This window comes from Scomber scombrus, chromosome 18, assembly GCF_963691925.1.
Source record: "Scomber scombrus chromosome 18, fScoSco1.1, whole genome shotgun sequence".
NCBI lineage: Eukaryota > Metazoa > Chordata > Actinopteri > Scombriformes > Scombridae > Scomber > Scomber scombrus.
Genome location: NC_084987.1, coordinates 3,367,946 through 3,388,426, shown reverse-complemented (window position 1 = coordinate 3,388,426; position 20,481 = coordinate 3,367,946). Strand labels below are relative to the sequence as shown.

Here is a 20,481-nt window from a genome sequence, read left to right as displayed (position 1 = left end):
GTCTCAGACTTCCTACCAGATTTTGGAAGCTGGATGCAGGGGGATTTGCTCCCATAGGACATCAATGAGGCCCAACACTGATGTCTGGTGATAAGGTCTGGCTTGCAGTCAGCGTTCCGGCTGAGGTCGGGACTCTGTGCAGGCCAGTCACGTTCGTCCACCCCAAACTGAGAAAAAACATTTCTTTATGGAGCTGGCTGTCTGCTAGGGGGCCTCTGGCTACAAAGCATATAAAGAACGAACTATGAATTATAAAGGATTCATGCCACAGTCCTTTGGCATGCTCTACATTGCTTTTCTTAAATGTTGTATTTTATTACTTGGACTATTCATAGAGTTATTGAGGCGTGTGTGTATATTTAGATGTTTTAAGGAGGTGTTGAAAGGGTCAAAGAAAATGTTCCATTCTATTGGACAAGAAGTTGTATCCTATTCTATTGTCATGTTGAAACAGGAAAATGGCATATCACTCCCTATTTGTCCTGTCATATCTCTATTGTCTATTGTAATGAACAGTTGTGTTATAGTTTCCTTAGCATGAGCCCTTTACATCTACACATGGAACGGGTCCTCTTCCTGTCATGATGCACTGTCATGTTTCTACGGCAGCCCAGAGTGGACTAACCAAACACTGGCTCATGAAAGGGCCTTTCATGTTTTTTGTGGCCACCGTAACTTCTCCTACATGCCTGAAAGAGGGACAAAGAGTATTCAGTTGGTCACAGCCAGGGAGTTCCGGTCCTCTGAAATGAGGCCAACGCGGAAGTAACTTAAAACTGCATTCTATCAAAAGGCCACCAGGGGGCGACCGTTTTGGTGTCAAAAGGACTTCCGTCTCTATACAAGTCAATGGAGAATTCACCAACTTCTCACTTGATTTCTAACCTCAATAAACGTTTTCAAAATGTGTTTATGGTCTCAATCGCTAGTTTAAAGCCTTCTTCAATGCAGTATGATGTTCATTTGTGAAATTTTGGCCTCCCTGATTTTATATTTGACGATAAAGCAGGGTATGCATTAGGGCGTGGCTACGTCGTGATTGACAGGTTGATTGGTTCACAGGTTCAGGAGGGCGCCTCATGCCCCTCCTGATGCCCATATAAGTAGAATCCGTGTTTTTATTTTTCCCGGCATGCACCTGAAATGTTCAAGATGGCGCTGCTCAGATCCGATACTATTGGCTTTCGAGCAGCAGTCCACAAACCAATGGCTGACGTCAAGGATGTTACGTCCATTTCTTATATACAGTCTATGGTTGGTCACCAGTAGATGTCAGTAAATTCTACACTCTGGTACTTAAAGTAATTACGTCTCATGAGGGTCAGATGAACATAAAGCCTTTATTTTCCATGTGAATCATAAAAATCAAACAGAACATCCATTAAAGCAGTAAACATCAATATCAATGATTTGATCACACGCTGGCCAAACAAATACAAACATGAAGAAAAAAAAGATTCTCACAAATACAATGAAGGGGACACCCATGTAACAAATAAAGAACAACAAAAAGAAAAAGCAAACAAGGACTTTACACCAAAAATTTAACTAATATATAATCTATATAATAGTATAGATTATATATTTTTGGGAACACTGGATGTCATTTAAATGAAAGACATGCAGATGTTATCTGGCAAGCTGCTTTTCATAAGATGATAAAAACAGCGGAGTCGATAGGTTTAGGGTAAGAAAAATAACCCCATAAAAAGGCACATTTCACAACTCCAAACAAGAGTCATTGGATTCACATTAAACAAATTCAATATCTAATCATTCACTCACATGGACACACAAACAAACATACAGTCGGATCTTTGTAAGGGCAAAAACACATTTCATTAACAGGCACAACTCATAAAGGAAGCTGCCAAGTGTCAGTGAAATCAGCATTACTAAACCACAGTATGAGTGTTATGTATGAAGCTCTGCAGTCACAATTGGCTGAGTACTTTCTAACTTTTGGCCACAGATGCCTTCTCTATAGCCAAAGCTGGAACACTGCAGATCTCTATCACCCTGTCAGGTGTGATGGATACAGTATGAGGCTGACAGAGTCATGAATCGGTGCTGAGCAGTAAAAGACGGGAGACATGCCCTATGTGTGAACTACAGCTGCGAGTGTCTGGTGATAAACAGGGATGGAGCTCATCCTGGAGGCCTATTTGTCAGTAGATCTGTCACGGACGGACCATCATTGTTCAAAGGGGGGATGAGGATATCGGAGTCAGCCACTGGTGAGGAATGGATACACGTCAGCAACGAAAGAATAATCATCCCTGATTCGTTTGTTTTCCCTTCTTTTGTTGGTTGTTATTCCAAGTTCCTTATTAAGCTAGACGCCGTGGAGATTCACAACAAAACACAAGTCTGGATGTGACAGGCTCTTTTTCTCCTTGTTGCTACTTTGCTCTTTCAGTAATCTTTGATATAATTTACTGGTACTTTTTCTGTAGGTTATGTGGATGATTCAGCACTTTAATGCTTTCGATAGTTTGGGATCTGAAAGAGCCATAAGGAAATAAGGACGTAAAAAATAGACAACCTGCAGACCTTGTCAGCATGCTTCAAACAAAGTGCGTGTCAGATTGTCAACTGCAGTCTGAAATCACCACAGGCTATCACTTCAAGAAACCTGATAACCACATACGGAGGTGAGAAAATATGGAAGCTTTCCATATCTCTCTCTAGCTATATTCTGTCTTTCTTCACACTTACTTCTGTCACTTCACCACATGAACAACCGAGTGCAACACAATGAATTCCCTTTGGGAGAAAGTGTCTGAAAGTGTGTGCTGTTATTTCCATTCAAATAATTCACTGTGCAACATCTACACTAAGACGGACAGCTTTTTACCCTGCCATCGAGTGTGGCCCTTTGGAATAACTTTAAACACTTTTGCCTTTAGTTTGTTTGAAGCATACTGAATCCTTTACATACTTGTTGTTGTTTTTTTTAAAGTGTAATTGTGCAAATTCTTGTGATAACGTCAAACTGTCAATTATATATTGACAAAACATACTTTAAATAAATGACCCTTTTCAAGTCTCTTTTGTTGTTGTCATGCACTGCTCTAGCTTTTACAATGGAACATACACTTGTCATTTGGTCCCTTTTAACAAATTTGATAAATTACTCTTAAGTACATAGAATATATGCAACAGAAGTCCCATAAAAAGGCACACTGTCCAACCAGCAGCAAGTAAGGCCTTGTGTACAGGAACAGACAGACTGGCCAAACAGATATATCTCTCTTTCTCTCTATATATATATATATATATATATATATTTTATTTTTATTTTTTAGTTCTCATTTCTTGGTGTCAGTCAGGATGATGTTGGCTGTGACAAACATGAGGCAGAAGATAGCCCACAAAACAACAAACCAAACCCAGAGGTTGTGGCGGAAGGGAGACCGGTGCTTGTTAACGGCATCCCTGCCCATCACAGGCTCCAGATGGCGTCTGCCATAATACACAAGTAAGGCTGGGATAATGTACTGGATTCCTGTGCCAGCATAAGACCCTGTAATGCCCACCAAAGACTCCAAGTTGTGGGTGCAGAAGGCTACCACGATTGGCGGCACCAGAGTAATGAGGGGAAAAACAATGCGGTCCACCACCCATGGGTAGGTTCCTCCGTCCCGGTGGAACAGAGTCTTCCAGTTGTTGCGAAGTGTGACAGCAATGATGGGAAAGTTGGTGCTGATGGTAAAAACGGGGAACAAGCCCAAGAAGTAGCGCAGGAATGGAATATCTAACACATCGCAGTTGTCGGTGAAGTTCAGGGTGTACATGTCGTGCAGCAGTGAACTGTCGAAGCAGAAGATGGCGGTGAACGAGAGGAGGGAATAGAAGCCCAGGATCAGAACGTAGTCAGCCAACACCAGTTTGCCAACATGTTTCTTGTTAGAGATGGGCGTCACCAGGGAGGGGAGGGAGTGTTGGCACATGAAGGAGTAGACACACACTCCAAACAAGTTGGGCACACCAGAGAGGGAGGCAACTGGCGGATGGCCCTCGCCGGTACCTTTACCAATGCGGATCAGAGCCAAGATGATCATCATGGTGAACGCTGTAAAAAGAAAACAAAAGAGATGTATTAAAGAACACACAAAAAATGACAACAAGCCAATAATCCTACGGCACATGAAGCTAAACTGGGATGAGGTGTAAACACAAAATAAAGCTTCTTGTGGAGGAATGAACCGATGTTAAGCATTAAGGTATTGTATCTGCTCACAAAGGCAATAAATGGGTTTTAAAGACACGGCTGGCGTTAAAATGTTTAAAAAAGGTTTGAAACCAGCCATGAAACAGCAGCAACTGTGGCCACAAGTGATTATAAAAAGTATGGCACAGACTTAATTTTCTTTGAATTGAATTGAACTGAATTGACTTTATTGTCCACCTTAGTGAAGACATTAAAAACATACACCAACACTACACAACATAAAAAACATACAATAACTGACAATTGTGTAAAGGAGCAGGAAAAAAAGCTGCAACCATTGTAATAAGTTAAAACCTGGTTTAAAAAACAACAACAACTTGAGATTAACGACGGAAAACCAACAAACAAACAGAGAGAAGCACAGGGTCAGCAGCCATGCAGCGCCCCCTGTTGACTTTCCAACATTCAAGTCACTGCTTGAAAGACATCATCATTGACATGACCTGGCTAAACTATTGTGGGAGTGCAACACAAATAAACAAGAGTCATAACCAAATAAATGTCAGTTAAACAGCAATATCTTTATCTAAAGCTACTGCACAAGATGCACCAGACCAAGTAAAGCAAAATTGTGAAGAACACAATTCATTTGCTAATTAAATCAACTTTTTATTTGTAAAAGAAAGGTTGTTATTTCTTATTTCAAAAGTTAGTAACATCACTTCAAATAAAAGGGAAAGAGAGAAATAATGAATACTTTGTTTTAAAAACAACCAAATACACACCTTGCATCAAAACACACTAGTTGGATCAAGTCAGTTAGTGTTATGTATGTTTTGTTCACATTTCACATGCATTTCTCCATGTTGTACAAAATTACCCACTGTGGTCTCAATTTCACAGCTCTACAGAACTATTTTCTTTTCTTTTTAATTTTGACATGGGTAACTGAACTGAATAAAATGTGCTTGTCATCAGTCTTCTTTAATATTTAAAGAAGTGGGTCAGTATTCGATTGAAACTCCATATTGGGCAGGTTTGGTTCTCTCCATGTTGAGCTCATATATTGCGTCATCCCTGCTCAGTTTACCTCCAATGTACTTTTTCTTTTTTGGCAGTTGCTCCTGTCCTGGGGATGCTGTAGAAAACAGATGACGTTGGCGACCCGTTCTTTTCATTCGTCAATGAGGGAGTTTGACTTGCAGGTTAATACCACTTCCCCATGTTGTTTTGCTGCTTTCCCTGAATTGCATTACTACGTTCTTGTCCAAAGCCAAACTCTACCCTAAATGCATGCCAACAAGGCAGATCTTAGCTGCAGTATAACCACTGGCAGTTGATGCGTTGGGATATTACAACAATCCCGGGTCAGCAAGGGGCCAAACCCTGAAATTATCCTTTTATTTTGCCCCTTCCTAATCCAAAGACTCTATCCCTTCCTCAACTCATTATTAAAACATTTTTAAAGGACGACCTATCTCCATTACAGAGCAAAAAGAGACTAATGTTAAAGTGGAAAATACAATGTCAAAGGAATTTTGATAGCGTGAAACAACTCATGAAAACGTATCACAAGCAAGACAATTGATCCGCTCTACCTCATTTTATCTGTACTGCTGGAGCTAGGCTGGTCTACTGAAGATGAACATGTCATAAGCATGTTTCCCCTGGCTTATCACACCTTTCTCCATCATTCGACACCAAACCACCTTTAATAAATGTCACTTTGTTCATGTTTTATACTGCAAACCAATCATTGTCTACTACAGTCTACCAATCTTTTAATCGAGAGGCCTTCCCACAAAATTTGAACTGCTAACACCAATTGTACAGCAGCTCATTATTCATAAATCTTTAGTTTAGGACAAAAAACACATCCCTGACTGTCTTTTACCACATGAACTCAAGCATTTATTTACTAAACACTACAGACCTGTCTTAACCTTGGTGGTACATCCTGAACTACCATCTATTTATTTCAGTTTTAATCTTTATTAAATTGTAATCTTTGAGTTTGTGTTTTAATGGCCTGCTGTATTTTTGTTTTAGGTTTAAATGCATTATGTAAAACACTTTAAATTCCCTTTGTGTATGAAATGTGCTATGTTAAAACACTACATTTACTGCTTTTAAAAAAGGAAGGTAATACACCTCATGTGGATAAAGTTGTCCTCACAATGTGAAGCTGCCTTCCAGCTGTTTGTCCCAGAAACACTGGGTGGAAAAACCAACTAAGGAACATTTCATGGCCCAGTATAAAGTCATTGGAGGCAGGTGAGGATAAAGGAGCCCCCTCTCCTTGTGCCTCCTGCTGTTCACATCGCATCTCCAATTGATTTCTGGAGGTGCCTCTCAGGAAACTAGCATGAGCGTGTCTAAAGGAGAGCTCTGAGCGTGGGATGCATTGCTGTTACGGGCTGACAGTCATGTGTCCCAGTAAGCCATCTCACCTCCGCTCACACTCAATCAGCCCGTGACACCAAGAGTTAGTCATAGCCCTGCCATGGCCAGCAGCCAGCTCTTCAACTTTCATCATGAAGCTGTCCTTTAAACACAGGGTGACATTTAAGGGGATGTGCCACTCACCCCATCATTTTTCACACATATGCAGAAAATCATTTTATACCATACACTTCCACACACACTATGCATGGGTGAATGAGTGACATTCCTGCAGCCTTTGATGCAAATGTGTAGGGGAGTAAGTACAGCAGGTCCTTGAATCCCGCTGCTTCTGTTTCCAGCACGAGTCACGGTGCTTTAACAGAGTGGAGGGAAAGTATTCAAGCGGGGGAACTTTCAGTTTCAGGTGAGCTCTATTAATCAGCTCTTGCAATGACATTTTAATGTATGTCAGGGGGATAAAACTCCAAATTCCAATTATCAGGTACGGGCTGCACAATGGGAAATAGAAACCATGATCAGCAACAAAGGCAAAGGCATTTGGGACAGAGGTGTCTGTAAGGGAATAAGAGAAAAACTAACAGTCATCTATTAATGCAACACCTGCAACTAGTACTTTTAAAATGTTCTTATATAAGATGAAAAAGACAAATATAAAAGTACTTTAGTGAGATCCAGTATCAAGATTGAAAAATACTGAGACCTAAGAAAAAAAAGACCCAAATTACAGCATTCATTAAAACAGGGAGTAAACTAAAGAAAATGGTTTCACACAATAAAACGTGTTGCAGTAATACAACAAGGGCACACAGTGTCACATTAATAAATGGGACAGAATGGAGGCTTAACCAGTGAAGACGGAGCGGAGTAACCCCATGAAAACGCTAACGAGGACACACGTCATTGCAACATGTGAACGGTGGTGACTGTAAAGAGGGCAGGAGGCAGATCTGAGCTAGATTTTATTAGTCTAAAGGGAAGAAAAAGGGGGATGAGATGTACATGCTCAGTGGAAATAAAGTGACTACTTCATTTATTAGATTTTTAATGGTAGGTTTGGTAAAGCAGATCTAGGGGAATCAGAGAAACAAGCATATTTTGATCAAACAGAGGACCCAGCTGCGTTCCACCCCCTTGTTTCACATTTTCCATACACTCACGTCAGGGTAGATGTGGGTACTTGTGCACAAGTCTGTAAACCTGTTGCACAAGTGTTCAATATTTAATGCATATTTGGCCAACGTCCAATGTAATCTCTAACTCGAGGAGGGGGTTGCAATCCTCTCCACTCACTACCACACAAGGGTTGAATGGTTGGGCAGCAGACCAAACATTCAAGGGCACGCGGACACCTGGGGAAACATCATTATATCTGCGTCTTCTGATGCCATAAAACAGTCTCATATTGCCTGCCATATTGCAGACATATGTACTCTCTCTGCAATACTCGGCACTTCTCTCACCAAAAAAAAACAAACAACCATCTTTAATGTGTGAAAGTGTGAAAGAGCCATCCTTTCAACCCATCTGTCCGCTCCCTTTGCTCCCTCTGTCTTCTTTCTCCTTCAAATTCACATCTTCTTTCCGCCTCCCTCTGCTCTGTAAGGAGCTATGTGTGAAACATATGAACGCAGCCCGCTGTCTGCCTGCTGTAGACAAGGGAGAAAAAGGTGCATTTTCTCCCTCTTGACACCAACACTTGCAAGCTGCACAGGAAGGGAAGCAGGCATGGGGCTTTTAATTAAGAGTGCCTCAGGGTGGCTGGACATAACTGCATTACCTAAAGCACATTTTTGCAAGTCCAGCCAAGATTAAGGTGTTGTAACAGGGCGAGAGAGAAAGGACAACATGGCTGATCATACTGGGATGCTCCCAGTTTAATATGAATAAGGATTGATAGAGAAGTAACCCTCTGAATCCTCCCAAATTTCAGAATCTAAAGCACAACAACTCTTTCCTGCCCACAACTCACAAGGGTTTATGCTAATTCGAAGCAGGAACTCATTTGTCTTACTTAAGAAACAGGAACTAACCCCTTATTTTTCAAAGAAATTGAAAGTCAATCAGATGGTAGAGAGGAGCTGAACACCAGGAACAAAGCCACCAGAATGAAGCTTTTCATAATGCGCTCATTTGTCACCGACACTCAGCTGCATCATGCCACATGAGGTGGGCAAATCAGGCCTGCCTGTGACAATTTTATCGCATTCTTTGCACGTATAGCTATGAATGTCAATGCTGAAGCACTACGCAGCCATGAAATAAGAGCACATTAGCTCTGATCACCTTGACTGCTTTGAAGGAGCAGAGAAACAGTGTTTGTGCTTTATTTACATAGCAAATTCACTTCAGTCAGTGGATTGATGCTAGAAAGAGATGCAAGTCACATTTATATTCATCACTCAGTCAGTATTACAAATGATATTGAAACCAATGTGACACAGTAGGATGAAACAGATCTGCGTGACAGTTTGTTCTTATCTGAGCTTTTCATTTCTTCTTATCAACATTATTACCTCTGGTTTCCTTTATGGTCTCTGGGCTTATTATGCATTGACAGAAAAAAAAGCGCCTTTAAAAGAAGCCACTGACTTCCTGATGAAGTCTCATCTGACTGATGTCTGTCGCCCACTACAGTCAAGTCGCAACGGCATCGACTGTATCTCCTCTTGCCTTTCTGAACACCGTCCACAAAACTCATCCACTAAGATGGGATGAGCCATTACCTCTGCAGATATCTGTCAGGATACGGTGATTACGTGCACTTTCAAATTGACACACTGAGCCGAGTCAATGCTCTCAGCTACACCTGACACGCGACAACAGGACCTGAGTAAATTGAGCAGGTGTCAAACAGTCACATATCACGTCCACATAACTAGTGCATGTGCATCTCCCAGCATGTGATTTATATCACCCGGATGGGGATGGCGATGACCTTGTGAGGGATGCCTCAACTTAACAACCCTCTAGAGGAAGCTCTTACAGCTGTATTCCCGCTGATGGCAAACAAAGCTGTTGCTGTTAAGCCAAGGCTGGCAGACACTCCCTATGCTCTGAGGAGTCATCGACTGCCTACGGAGACGGGCTCTACAGTGGCTATCTCAGAAGAGATGGGATTCCTGGACTCAATTAATGATTAGAAAATGGTTGAAGGTGTTGGAGGTGAGAGGTGATCAATCTCATGTGCGACCGAGCACGAGAGAGCTGCAAGCTGGGGGGGGGGCGCTCTCCCCGAAGAGTATGACTTCAACACTTAAATGTGAGCAGTTCCGTGATGATAGTGGGAAGGTCAAGGTTTTCTCAGCTGTGCTATAATGTGTGATAGAAGATTAAGGAGAGGTAGCAGTGTGACAGCACTACGGAAACACATTGTTCTGTGATGCAACCAGGCGGGGAGTTCCGGTCCTCTGAAATGATGCCAACGCCGAAGTAACTTAAAACTGCATTCTATCAGAAGGCCACCAGGGGGCGACCGTTTTGGTGTCAAAAGGACTTCCGTCTCTATACAAGTCAATGGAGAATTCACCAACTTCTCACTTGATTTCTAACCTCAGTAAACGTTTTCAAAATGTGTTTATGGTCTCAATCGCTGGTTTAAAGCCTTCTTCAATACAGTATGATGAATTTTGGCCTCCCTGAGTTTATATTTGACGATAAAGCAGGGTATGCATTAGGGCGTGGCTACGTCGTGATTGACAGGTTGATTGGTTCACAGGTTCAGGAGGGCGCGATATAAGTAGAATCCGTGTTTTTATTTTTCCCGGCATGCACCTGAAACTTTCAAGATGGCGCTGCTCAGATCCGATACTATTGGCCTCAGAGCAGCAGTCCACAAACCAATGGGTGACATCGCGGATGATTTCTTATATACAGTCTATGGATGCAACACAAAGTTGTTTTCTCTTCCTGTTTGCTAAATTAAACATCTCCCCCCTCTAGTGCTTTTATGGGCACAGCAATCATCATATCATTAATTAAGAGAGTCACTCCTTGAGCACTCTTGGATAATCTCTGCGGTAATTAGTAGCACCGGCTCTTAGCCCAGTTCTCACCAGGGTTTCAGGGTTTCTTGCTGTGGTAGATGTCTGTCACGTCAAACCTATCAGGGCCAGAGCTAGCGGGCCGCCGCCGCCGCTGTGTTTGGTGGACGACTGGGTGATAAGTGGCCGCCTCGCCTTGTAACGAGTCCTGTGATCTCAGATAGGGCGATCAGTAAACACAGCACAGATCTGCACAGCGGTCGGCCTACTGTTTAGCACCCCATGCTGCTGCTCAGGTTCACAGGGACGAACAAGCCAAACTCCATGACACTATCTCACAGTTTCATGAAAATATCAATTAGTCCTCACTCAGGCAGTCCAAGCTGGAAAATGTGCACATATCCACCAATAAGAAGTTAAATGCACCTGTCTCTGTAACAAGACAAGCAAGAATAAAATGTTTCAAGCAGAACGACTAATTAATATGCTCTTGTTTTTTTATATTTTCCATCACACACTCTTCTTTCCAGATGGATGGACTGGAGAGATTTGGTAGACATTTTTTTGGCTGATTTAAAGTGGAAGTTTAAAGTGTATTTTATAGTAAAAGCACACTAATGTTAAATTTTGTCAAAAGCCTCAATACATTTCTGTTGCTGAAATGATAAGTCGACTGAAAATCCGGTTTAAAAAACATCAAAAATACTAAACCTTCACTGTTTTTTTTAATATAAAGATTTTCTGTCTTAAATCATTGTACATTGATAATTTTAGGGACAGTTTGTTGGACGAAACAAGCAATTTAAGGATGTCACATGAAGCATTTTTCTCTTTTTTAGACTTGAACCTGAGCATATTTTAACAAGCAGATTCTCATAACTGCCGTAACTAACATTTCTAAGCTCCATGGTAACAAGTGATTGTTTTTAATGCTTTTGTACAACCTCATTACTTTACTTTTAACCTATGTGTCGTCCTCCCGGGTCAAATTGACCCCCATCTGTTTTGACTGTTCCTTCCTTCCTTCCTTCCTTCCTCCCTCCTTCTGTCCTTCCTTCCTTCTTTCCTTACTCCCTCATTTCCTTCCTTCCTCCTTTCCTTACTCCCTCCTTTCCTTCCTTCCCTCATTCCTCCCTCCTTTCCTTCATTCTTCCTTCCTTCCTCCTTTCCTTCCTTCTTCCTCCCTCATTCCTCCCTCCTTTCCTTCCTTGTTCCTCCCTCCTTTTCTTCCTTCCTTCTTTCCTACCTTCCTTCCTCCCTCCCTCCTTTCCTTCCTTCCTCCCTCCCTCCTTTCCTTCCTTCTTCCTTCACTCCTTCATCCTTCCCTTCCTTGACTCAAGGACAACAGGAGGATTAATATAGAAAAGTAAAAGAGAGCCCAATTGTACCAAGACCGAATATATATCTTGAAATATGAAGTAAATAGAGTTTTGTCCAGCCAAGTCTTAACTTAGGATTTAACATACATAAAGTACAAACTACTAAGCAATGCATTTATTTATTAACTTCAGCTGAAACATTTCAGCTTTAAATCCTCCCCTCAAATCTCTCTTGCCGTGAAGTGAAGGCAACTCTGAGGTAAACAAGACACTAAGGTCACTAACGATAATTAAAAGCTTAGTTACTGGGTATAGATCCAATTGATCATGTTCCCAGACCAAAGCAGGCATCCTCCAAACGTTCCCTTAATCACGCTGGAATTCATCTTAGCAGGAAGTCAAATCTCTTATTACACACAGAAGCATCAATACTAAGCAGGGACGGAGGACAGGGTCACTAACAACAGTAAGTAAGATCGGTGAAAGTGGACGTTGCCATTAAGTTACACTGAAAAAAGGTCTGATGCTTTAGTCCTTGGCTGCCAACAGCAGAGTCGTAAAAAGATAGATAGTAAAGGAATGATATTTTCCAATCTGGGATTTTTTCCCTAAATGTAATTTTTCAGGACCTCTGAACTGTGGTTTTGCTGTACGCTTCATTAAGACCCAGTCATATTTCACCGCCCCCCCCTGAGAGCTGCATTCTCTGGAAAAACTGAACTTTCCACTCAACCAGCCACCAGAGTCTCTGTGCCCTTCAGATACAATCCTGCCCTCGCTCACCCGGTTCAAATGGCTCTGGTCAGCAGTGAGGATCCCTGAGGGCACTTTCTTAGCTCCTTATAGTATGTTGTAGTAATCTAAGTGTGTTAGATGGAAGCTATAAGTCTCTGACATACTGTTTATTTTGTCTTGGTGCAGAGATGGAAAATATTGGACTGTTTACTGTATTTCACAAAAAAACAATCACAATCGCACAAGTTGTTTTAAAGATGTAATAATGCAATTTTTTTTGGTTTTAAAACCTGCAATAAAGGTTGATTGATAACAGTTTTGGTTTTTTTTTAGCTACCTGGGGGGCAGCTTAAATATCTGACAAAAACGTTTAAGTTTATATGTTGAACTTGTTAGCAAACAGTTGCTTATTTCCACATCTAGCAATTACAGAGCAACATTATCATTCATTTGGAGTCATGTTTCTTTCCACCTGGTGAATGAGTCTAATATTCTCTTTTAGCTCTGTTTTTGCTCTCTACCAACTCCTGATGGAAATATGTGAGTCTTTAGCTGCTAAATGCTCCACTATGTTCACCAGCTAGTCTACAGCTAACTGTATCTGTTTGCCGTTTGGCACTGAGCAGGTAGTGTACAGTGGCGTATTAAAAAACACTGATTGCACTGAGAGTGAACCTAAACAGTAAAGTTTCAGCTGGACAGCTAAACAATGAGCTGAAACTCACTATAAAGCCGCTCTGTAAAACCGAGGGGAGTTGCAGAGTCACAGAAAATTCTCTGTAGGTTCATCATGACATAAAACTGTGATGCAAGTATCAAGAAATCCTGATTGTAGCCGGTTTAAAGGGTTTTTAATGCAGGAAAGTAAAACTGTGGATCATTCCTCTAAAAAAAAGCATCAAAGTAGCTTTAATTTGGCTTTTTGGCTCAAGGTGAAAGTAAAAAAAACTACTTAAAATCTACTTTGATTCAGTCCTGTAGAACAACAAAACATCTTACACTTCCAAGAGTCTCACTTAGTCTTAGTCGTTCGTATAGAGCTGTTTAGAAGCAAATTCGTGTAAGCTATTAAATAAAATGCTTAGACAAGATGCTTCAGAGAGAAAAATCAAGGAAAATGTAATCAAACCAGTGGCAGGATTACTTTTTCAACAAGGAATCTTTAACATCTATTCTCTGAAATATATGTGACAGCTGCTCTTGGGAAGAGGAGGATCCATATGCTACTGACACAACAGCTAATATAGACAGTAGGATCTCAAACAGCTATCTGTGTATCCCAGGGGAGAAGAATGGAAGTGATTAATACTTGTTTACAGAGCGAGGAGGTTGTTAACTTATTCCCCTTCTCTCATACCACTCAATATCAATTAAGCAGCTCTCTGCTCTTGTCAGTGTTTAGGAGGTGAATCTTCTCGAGTGCTGATAATGATCCATTATGCTTACAGTGGACAGAGGGCAGGAGATGAAGAGGCAACATCATCCAGCTCATCCACACATGTGTCTGTGTGAATGTGCAAGGAAATTACACAACGAAGACTTAAAAACATTCATATTTTTATTCATCTTGTCTGTTTAAGAGGTTTTTTTTTATATATGTGGTTGAGAATTGCAGAATATTGTGCCGTCACAGGTTTACCACTAAGTATAATGTATTTTAAATATACCGTAAATTGCTAATAAACTACTCTGAATCTTACAACCATTACTAATTTTGGCTGTACATTTAAAGAGTGAAATATTGCATTGGTGATATAGCAGTGTAAACTATAACACTGTTTAACTTTTGTGTCGTCCTCCCGGGTCAAATTGACCCCGTTCGTTTTGACTTTTCCTTCCTTCCGTCTGTCCTTCCTCCCTCCTTCTCTCTCTCTTTCCTCCCCCTACCTCCCTCCCTTCCTTCTTTCCTCTGTCCTTCTTTCCTTCCTTCCTCCCTTTCTCTTTTCCTTTCTCCCTCCCTCGTTCCTTCTTTCCTCCCTCCCTCCTTCCTTCCTTCCTTTCCTTCCTCCCTCCTTCCTTCCTTCCTCCTTTCCTTCCTTCTTCCTCTCTTCCATCATTCCTTCCTCCTTTCCTTCCTTCCTTCCTTCCTTCCTTCCTTCCTTCTTCCTCCCTTCCTTCCTTGATTAGAGGACAACAGGAGGGTTAAGATCACATTACATGATGCCTCTTGCAAATAATACATCATGAAGGCTAAAACTAATGTGCTACAGTGAGTAATGACAACACATCCAGGTCTAAAATTAAAGCCAGCAAAAGTGACCTATAGTCTAGTTTACGCCATCTAGTGGTCGATCACATAAAAACCAGTTAGTTAGGTTTAGGGGGAAAGATGATGGTTAAATGGGTTTGGGTTAAAATGATCACTTGAAACATGGTTTGTACTTCCTATAGGTTATGCAAATGTTGTTGTGATGGCAACAGTAAACAACATGATTTACCGGTTCTTAACCCTCCTGTTGTACTCGAGTCAAGGAAAGAAGGGAAGAAGAAGGAAGAAAAGGAGGGAGGAAGGAAGGAAGGAAGGAAGGAAGGAAGGAAGTAAGGAAGGAAGGAAGGAAGGAAGAAGGAAGGAAAGGATGGACGAAGGAAGGAAGGAAGGGAGGAAAAATGAAGGAAGGGAGGGAAGAAGGAAGGATGGAAAGGGAGGAAGAAGGAAGGAAGGCAAGGAAGGAAGGAAAGAAGGAAGAAGGAAGGAAAGGAGGGATAGAGGGAGGGAGGAAGAAGGAAGGAAAGAAGGACAGAGGAAAGAAGTAAGGTAATGGGGAGGAAAGAAAGAGAGAAGGAGGGAGGAAGGAAGGACAGAAGGAAGGGAGGAAAGAGAGGAAGGGAGGAAAGAGAGAAGGAGGGGGGGAGGAAGGACAGACGGAAGGAAGGAACAGTCAAAACAGATGGGGTCAATTTGACCCGGGAGGACGACACAAAGGTTAAAAAGCTGTTCCGACTTGTGTTTGAAACATGACTCCCATGGCTGGAAATGGGATGCAAACAGCGATCTCCTGCAGCAAAGTCCACATCTTGCCATCTAACTATCTAACCCAACCTGCCTCCTCCTAATAATACTAAAGTCCAAGTCACCTTATATTGACATCATATGGACTACGTTGCTCAGGTCATAATTATTACGGCTGCCAGATGGCGTAAACGTAACTACAGGTCGTTATAGCCGGCCTGAATTTTAGACATATACTGTCATACTGGGGTTGTAATGATGTATGCTATATGCAGCTCCATTCACATCTCAAATCCATAAGATTCTGGCTCGGTTGTTCAAATGACAGACGTAAAGGTTAACAAGCTCTTGAAATTTCAAAAGGAAATTAAATAGATGATGACTGGTTGGAGTGGATGGTGCGGGAGTCTTTCAGCGAAGGTGGACGGAGGGTTTTGAGCTTTCACGGTAACTGAAAATTACCAATAATACATAAATGTCGTTTTACATACAGTAAAATGGTTTAAATGTACACTGGATTTCAAATCAAACTGTTTTTTAGAGACTTACTTAACTTACTACAGTCACTTTTACTTTTATCATATCATCAATTGATTCTGGTCTTAGTCTATGGTATCCATGGTAACAGTAGGTATTTGCCTTTCAAGTAATTGTCTCTGATGGTGTTTTTTGAATATGTGAAGCAGGCTTATTGAAGCTACAGCAGGGTGTTAAGTTGCTTTTTAAAGACTCAACCGATCATTAAAGCATTATGAGTCATTCCATAAAGACTTAAAATGTAGTTGTTATGTTGTTATATTCTTAATTTAGTAGTTTATGTTCGATTACATTTACATTAAAGGTACGTACAATTGCCAATCACTCTCCAGGCAAATCAGTAATAATTCTGCTTTTCTTGATTGGACCTGAGTCGTAGCGCCTTCCTTGACTATTAATTTTATCTTTAATATGCCGGAACATAATTTTTGGTTAGTCAATAATTGATCAGTAGTGTTGAAAATGCAAGAGTAGATGGATGTTTTATTCCTGTAGTTGTTTGATGGCTATTTATAGTTTTTGATGTAATGAATATAACGCATACAGATGGGCTGAGCCTGCAATGCCCTTTTCACCACTTTTCTATTTTAATGTAATGTAGGAACCGTTAAATGCCATGACAGGGGAAAAAAAGTCACCAAATGATTACAGTGAGGAGTTCTTGGTGACAAAAGTGTCACACTGACCCAGGCTAATGGCTTCTCCATTGAAAATCACAGCGTGTTACAGGCAGCACAGCAGCAGGCAGTCACACCATCACTCATGTTTAGTGTAAAAAACAGGGCTCACTGGACAAGGAGGTGACTACAGCTGAGTGGCAACAGCCGTGTGAAGGCCTGAGTCGAGGGCACGAAGCAGAGCCCCAAACGCACCAGCCAGCTGCTAACCCTGACATTCAACACAGCGTGTCCCTGCACAGGTGACTGCAGGTGCGCCTGGGAGTGGTGAGTAATGGTCAGGAACAGAGTGGGGGGGTCTTCAGTCTGTATACTGTTCAGTGTCAAATAAAAATGGACCCAGATACAAAAATTAGTAGATTAATACTTGTGGAAAGTACAAATATTACACCCACCTTTCAAGCCTGTAGGCGACGGGCGTTTTCAAACTAGGGCTGGGCAATATATTGAAATAATATCGATATCGTGATATGAGACAAGCTATCGTTTTATCGATATGAGATTTTGGATATCGTAATATCGCGATATGTCATCAGAGTTGTCTTTTCCTGCTTTTAAATGCTGCATTACAGTAAAATACCAGACTGTTCTAACTGTTCTGTTATTTACTTTTTACCCACTTTTTCTTTATATCCACATTACTGATGATTATTTATCAAAGATTTCATAGTGTAATTATTTTGTGAAAGCATCGACAGCCATCTCTACAATATTGTTGTAATATCGATATCGAGGTATTTGGTCTAAAATATTGTGATATTTGATTTTGTCCATATCGCCCAGCCCTATTTCAAACACAAAAGAAAGATGTGGTGTGAAGCTGAACTTTAAGCTGATTATTTCAACTACATCAAAGCTGTAAAATTACATTAAACATATCTTTGACTGACAATCGCCTATTTTAAAAAGGAACTATTTGGGAGCGGATACTGTAGGAGATTTGCTACAGCACTTTATAGAGGTTTTAAATCAGTACACCCAACACCTCGTAGCTGTCCAATAAAAATACTTTACATATGTCTGAAAGGAGAAAATATCTTAACAGGATAATATACGATCAGATTCTCAAGTAGCAGCTCCCTAAGACAACACTGCAACAGACAACCCATACATAGCCCACACTGCTTTTACACATTAGGATGGATGTGAGTGATTCTCCGCACGAAAAACAAAGAAGAGGCTGAAAAGGAACAAGGCTAAGGTGTGATAATAAAAGTCATTTGAATCTAAATGTTACAAAAGGTTAATCCCTCTCTCCCTGCTCATAAATCAGCTATAATCAATATTTTTATGATAAAAAAAAACCAAATGTCAGTGTGTAATGTGTTGGTCGTGGCTCGTAGTGATGAGCCTACAGAGAATTATCAGCTCCTCTCAGCTTTATGGAGTTTAATAGCTTACTGTTACAGCTAATTTTTTAAGCTGTCCAGCTGAAACTTTTACAGGTTTGGTTCACTCTCAGCGCTCTCATAGCATCATTTTCAGAGAGAAATCTCTAAAAAGCCACCGTACGCTACCTGCTCAGCACTAAACGGCAAACAGACAGGTCAGCTGTAGACTAGATGGTGAACATAGTGGAGCATTTAGCAGCTAAAGAGCCAGATATTTCCCTCAAGAGTTGGTAGAGAGCAAAAAAGAGGGAATATTATATTACATTCAGCAGGTGGACAGAAACAAGACTCCTAATGAATGATAATGTTGTTAATTTGTGCAACTGCTGGACGGGTAAATAAGCAACTGTTTGCAATGAGTTCGATGAAGATGAAGACAGTGACTGTGGTTATCAGCAACTGTTCAATGAAGAAAATTAAGAAATCTAAATAAAATAAACATTACACCAAATCTGAGCTCAAAATCAAGCTTGTCTTCAATAATTTAAGCTCAAATCTTTATCTTATTGGATCCAACATAAACTGTTGAATCTCTCGGCATCCCCTTCCTCGTGTTTATGCTTAAATACACAGAGGAAACACAGAGCTCCTGCTGAAGCCATTTTATATCATTAGCCTGTGCTATAAAGAGCCCTGCAAAAGTGACACGACCAATCAATTACTGTACAGAGAGAGAGCCGGGGGAGAGCCGAGGGACGGTGAAGACGAGATGAGGAAGAGTGAAAGGTGCGGCTAAAACCCCTGTGGTATTTAGCCAGCCAGACAGTGGACAGTGTGTGGAAGCTGCTGTGTTTGTGTGTTGTTTATGCGAGCTAGCGGGGGTGGCGGAGGTGCCATGATTCAGTGGTGTTGTGATTTTAACTGCGGGCCCCGGACGGGCGGTTTATTTTCGTCCGTCGCCCTGTGAGTGACGGTCCAATCAAGCTTGAGACGGGCTGTCAAGCCTGTCAGGCTGAGGAATGAGAGGAGATGGGAATCAAAGACACAGAGCAGGACCGAACCATGATGGACGGACCTGAGCACCTCAGCCACACAGGCGAGCGCAGGAGGGAGCGAGGGATGAGAGAAATGGGGGGAGACACGGAGAAAATGGAAATATGTGTGGGTAGAAGAAGTGGAGGTGGAATGTGAGGGCTCGAAGAAAGCAAAGGGATGAGAACGGTAAAGCGTAAAGAAAAAGCTCAGTTTGAAGAGGTCAAAATCTTGAACATAACAGTAATAATCAGCGTTTAAGAGTAAATGTTGTAGAATTAGCGTTTTCTTACCAATCCAACGCATGACTGAGGTGAGAATCTGAAGATATTTGGTCTTCTGAGCGTTGAAGAAGGTGAAAGGCCCCAACGCAACAGTGAACACGGTCTGCAGGAGGGAACAAAAGAGTAAGAGGTGAAGATTCTAATTAATGTATGAATTTCTACTTACTCAAAAGAAAGAAAAAAAACAGCTGTAAAAAACATCACTAGCTCACTGAGAGGTGGGACAAAAATCATTTAAAGAGATCGCCTTCAGCTCTGGGAAACAGGTATCATGGTCATTTTTATACATTTTTTTTTTACATTTAACCTTTGTGTCGTCCTCCCTGACTGTTCCTTCTTTCCTCCCTTCCTTCTTTCCGTCTGTCCTTCCTTCCTCCCTCCCTCCTTCTTTCCTTCCCTCATTCGTTCCTTCCTTACTCCCTTCCTTCTTTCCTCCCTTCCCCTTTTCCTTTCTCCCTCCTTCTTTCCTTCCTTCCTCCCTTCATTCCTCCCTCCCTCCTACCTTCCTTCCTCCCTCCCTCCTTCTTTCCTTCCCTCCTTCGTTCCTTCCTTACTCCCTTCCTTCTTTCCTCCCTTCCTCTTTTCCTTCCTTCCTTCCCTCCTTCCTTCCTTCCTTCCTTCCTTCTTCCTTCCTCCCTCCCTCCTTTCCTTCCTTATTCCGCCCTTCCTCCCTCCTTTCCTTCCTTCTTCCTCCCTTCCTTGACTCGAGGACAACAGGAGGGTTAATACAATAAACAAAAAAAACCTCTCTTTGCCTTTGACATCAATCAATCAATCAATCAATCAATCAATCAATCAATCAATCAATCAATCAATCAATCAATCAATCCAAATTACAACAAAAGTTATCTCAAAGGACTTTTCACACAGAGCAGACATGACATTGTGCTGTTATCCAGTTTCGGCGTCCTAGGTTGACACAGTTTCAAGTTGCGGCCCTTTGATCTGTAATTGCGATGCTTCCCTGAGGTGTAATTTTGATAATACCATAGATGCATCATTCCCCAAGCACTCTCAAAATCCCATCAGCGGTTACAAAGATAGCTGAATAGATGA

At 41.4% G+C, this 20,481-nt stretch overlaps 1 protein-coding gene across 1 annotated transcript in view; it reads right to left on the bottom strand.

The window, feature by feature from the left end:
* Window positions 1-1,332: 1,332 nt before the first annotated feature.
* The window catches only part of tmem104 (transmembrane protein 104), a 70,173-nt gene continuing 51,024 nt past the window's right edge, over window positions 1,333-20,481 (bottom strand). The window contains exons 9-10 of the mRNA XM_062438634.1: window positions 19,435-19,528; window positions 1,333-4,075 (exon numbers count right to left, since the gene is read on the bottom strand). Of these exons, the coding sequence (XP_062294618.1) occupies window positions 3,312-4,075; window positions 19,435-19,528 (858 nt within the window). The 3' untranslated portion in view covers window positions 1,333-3,311. The remainder of the gene's footprint in view (window positions 4,076-19,434; window positions 19,529-20,481) is intronic.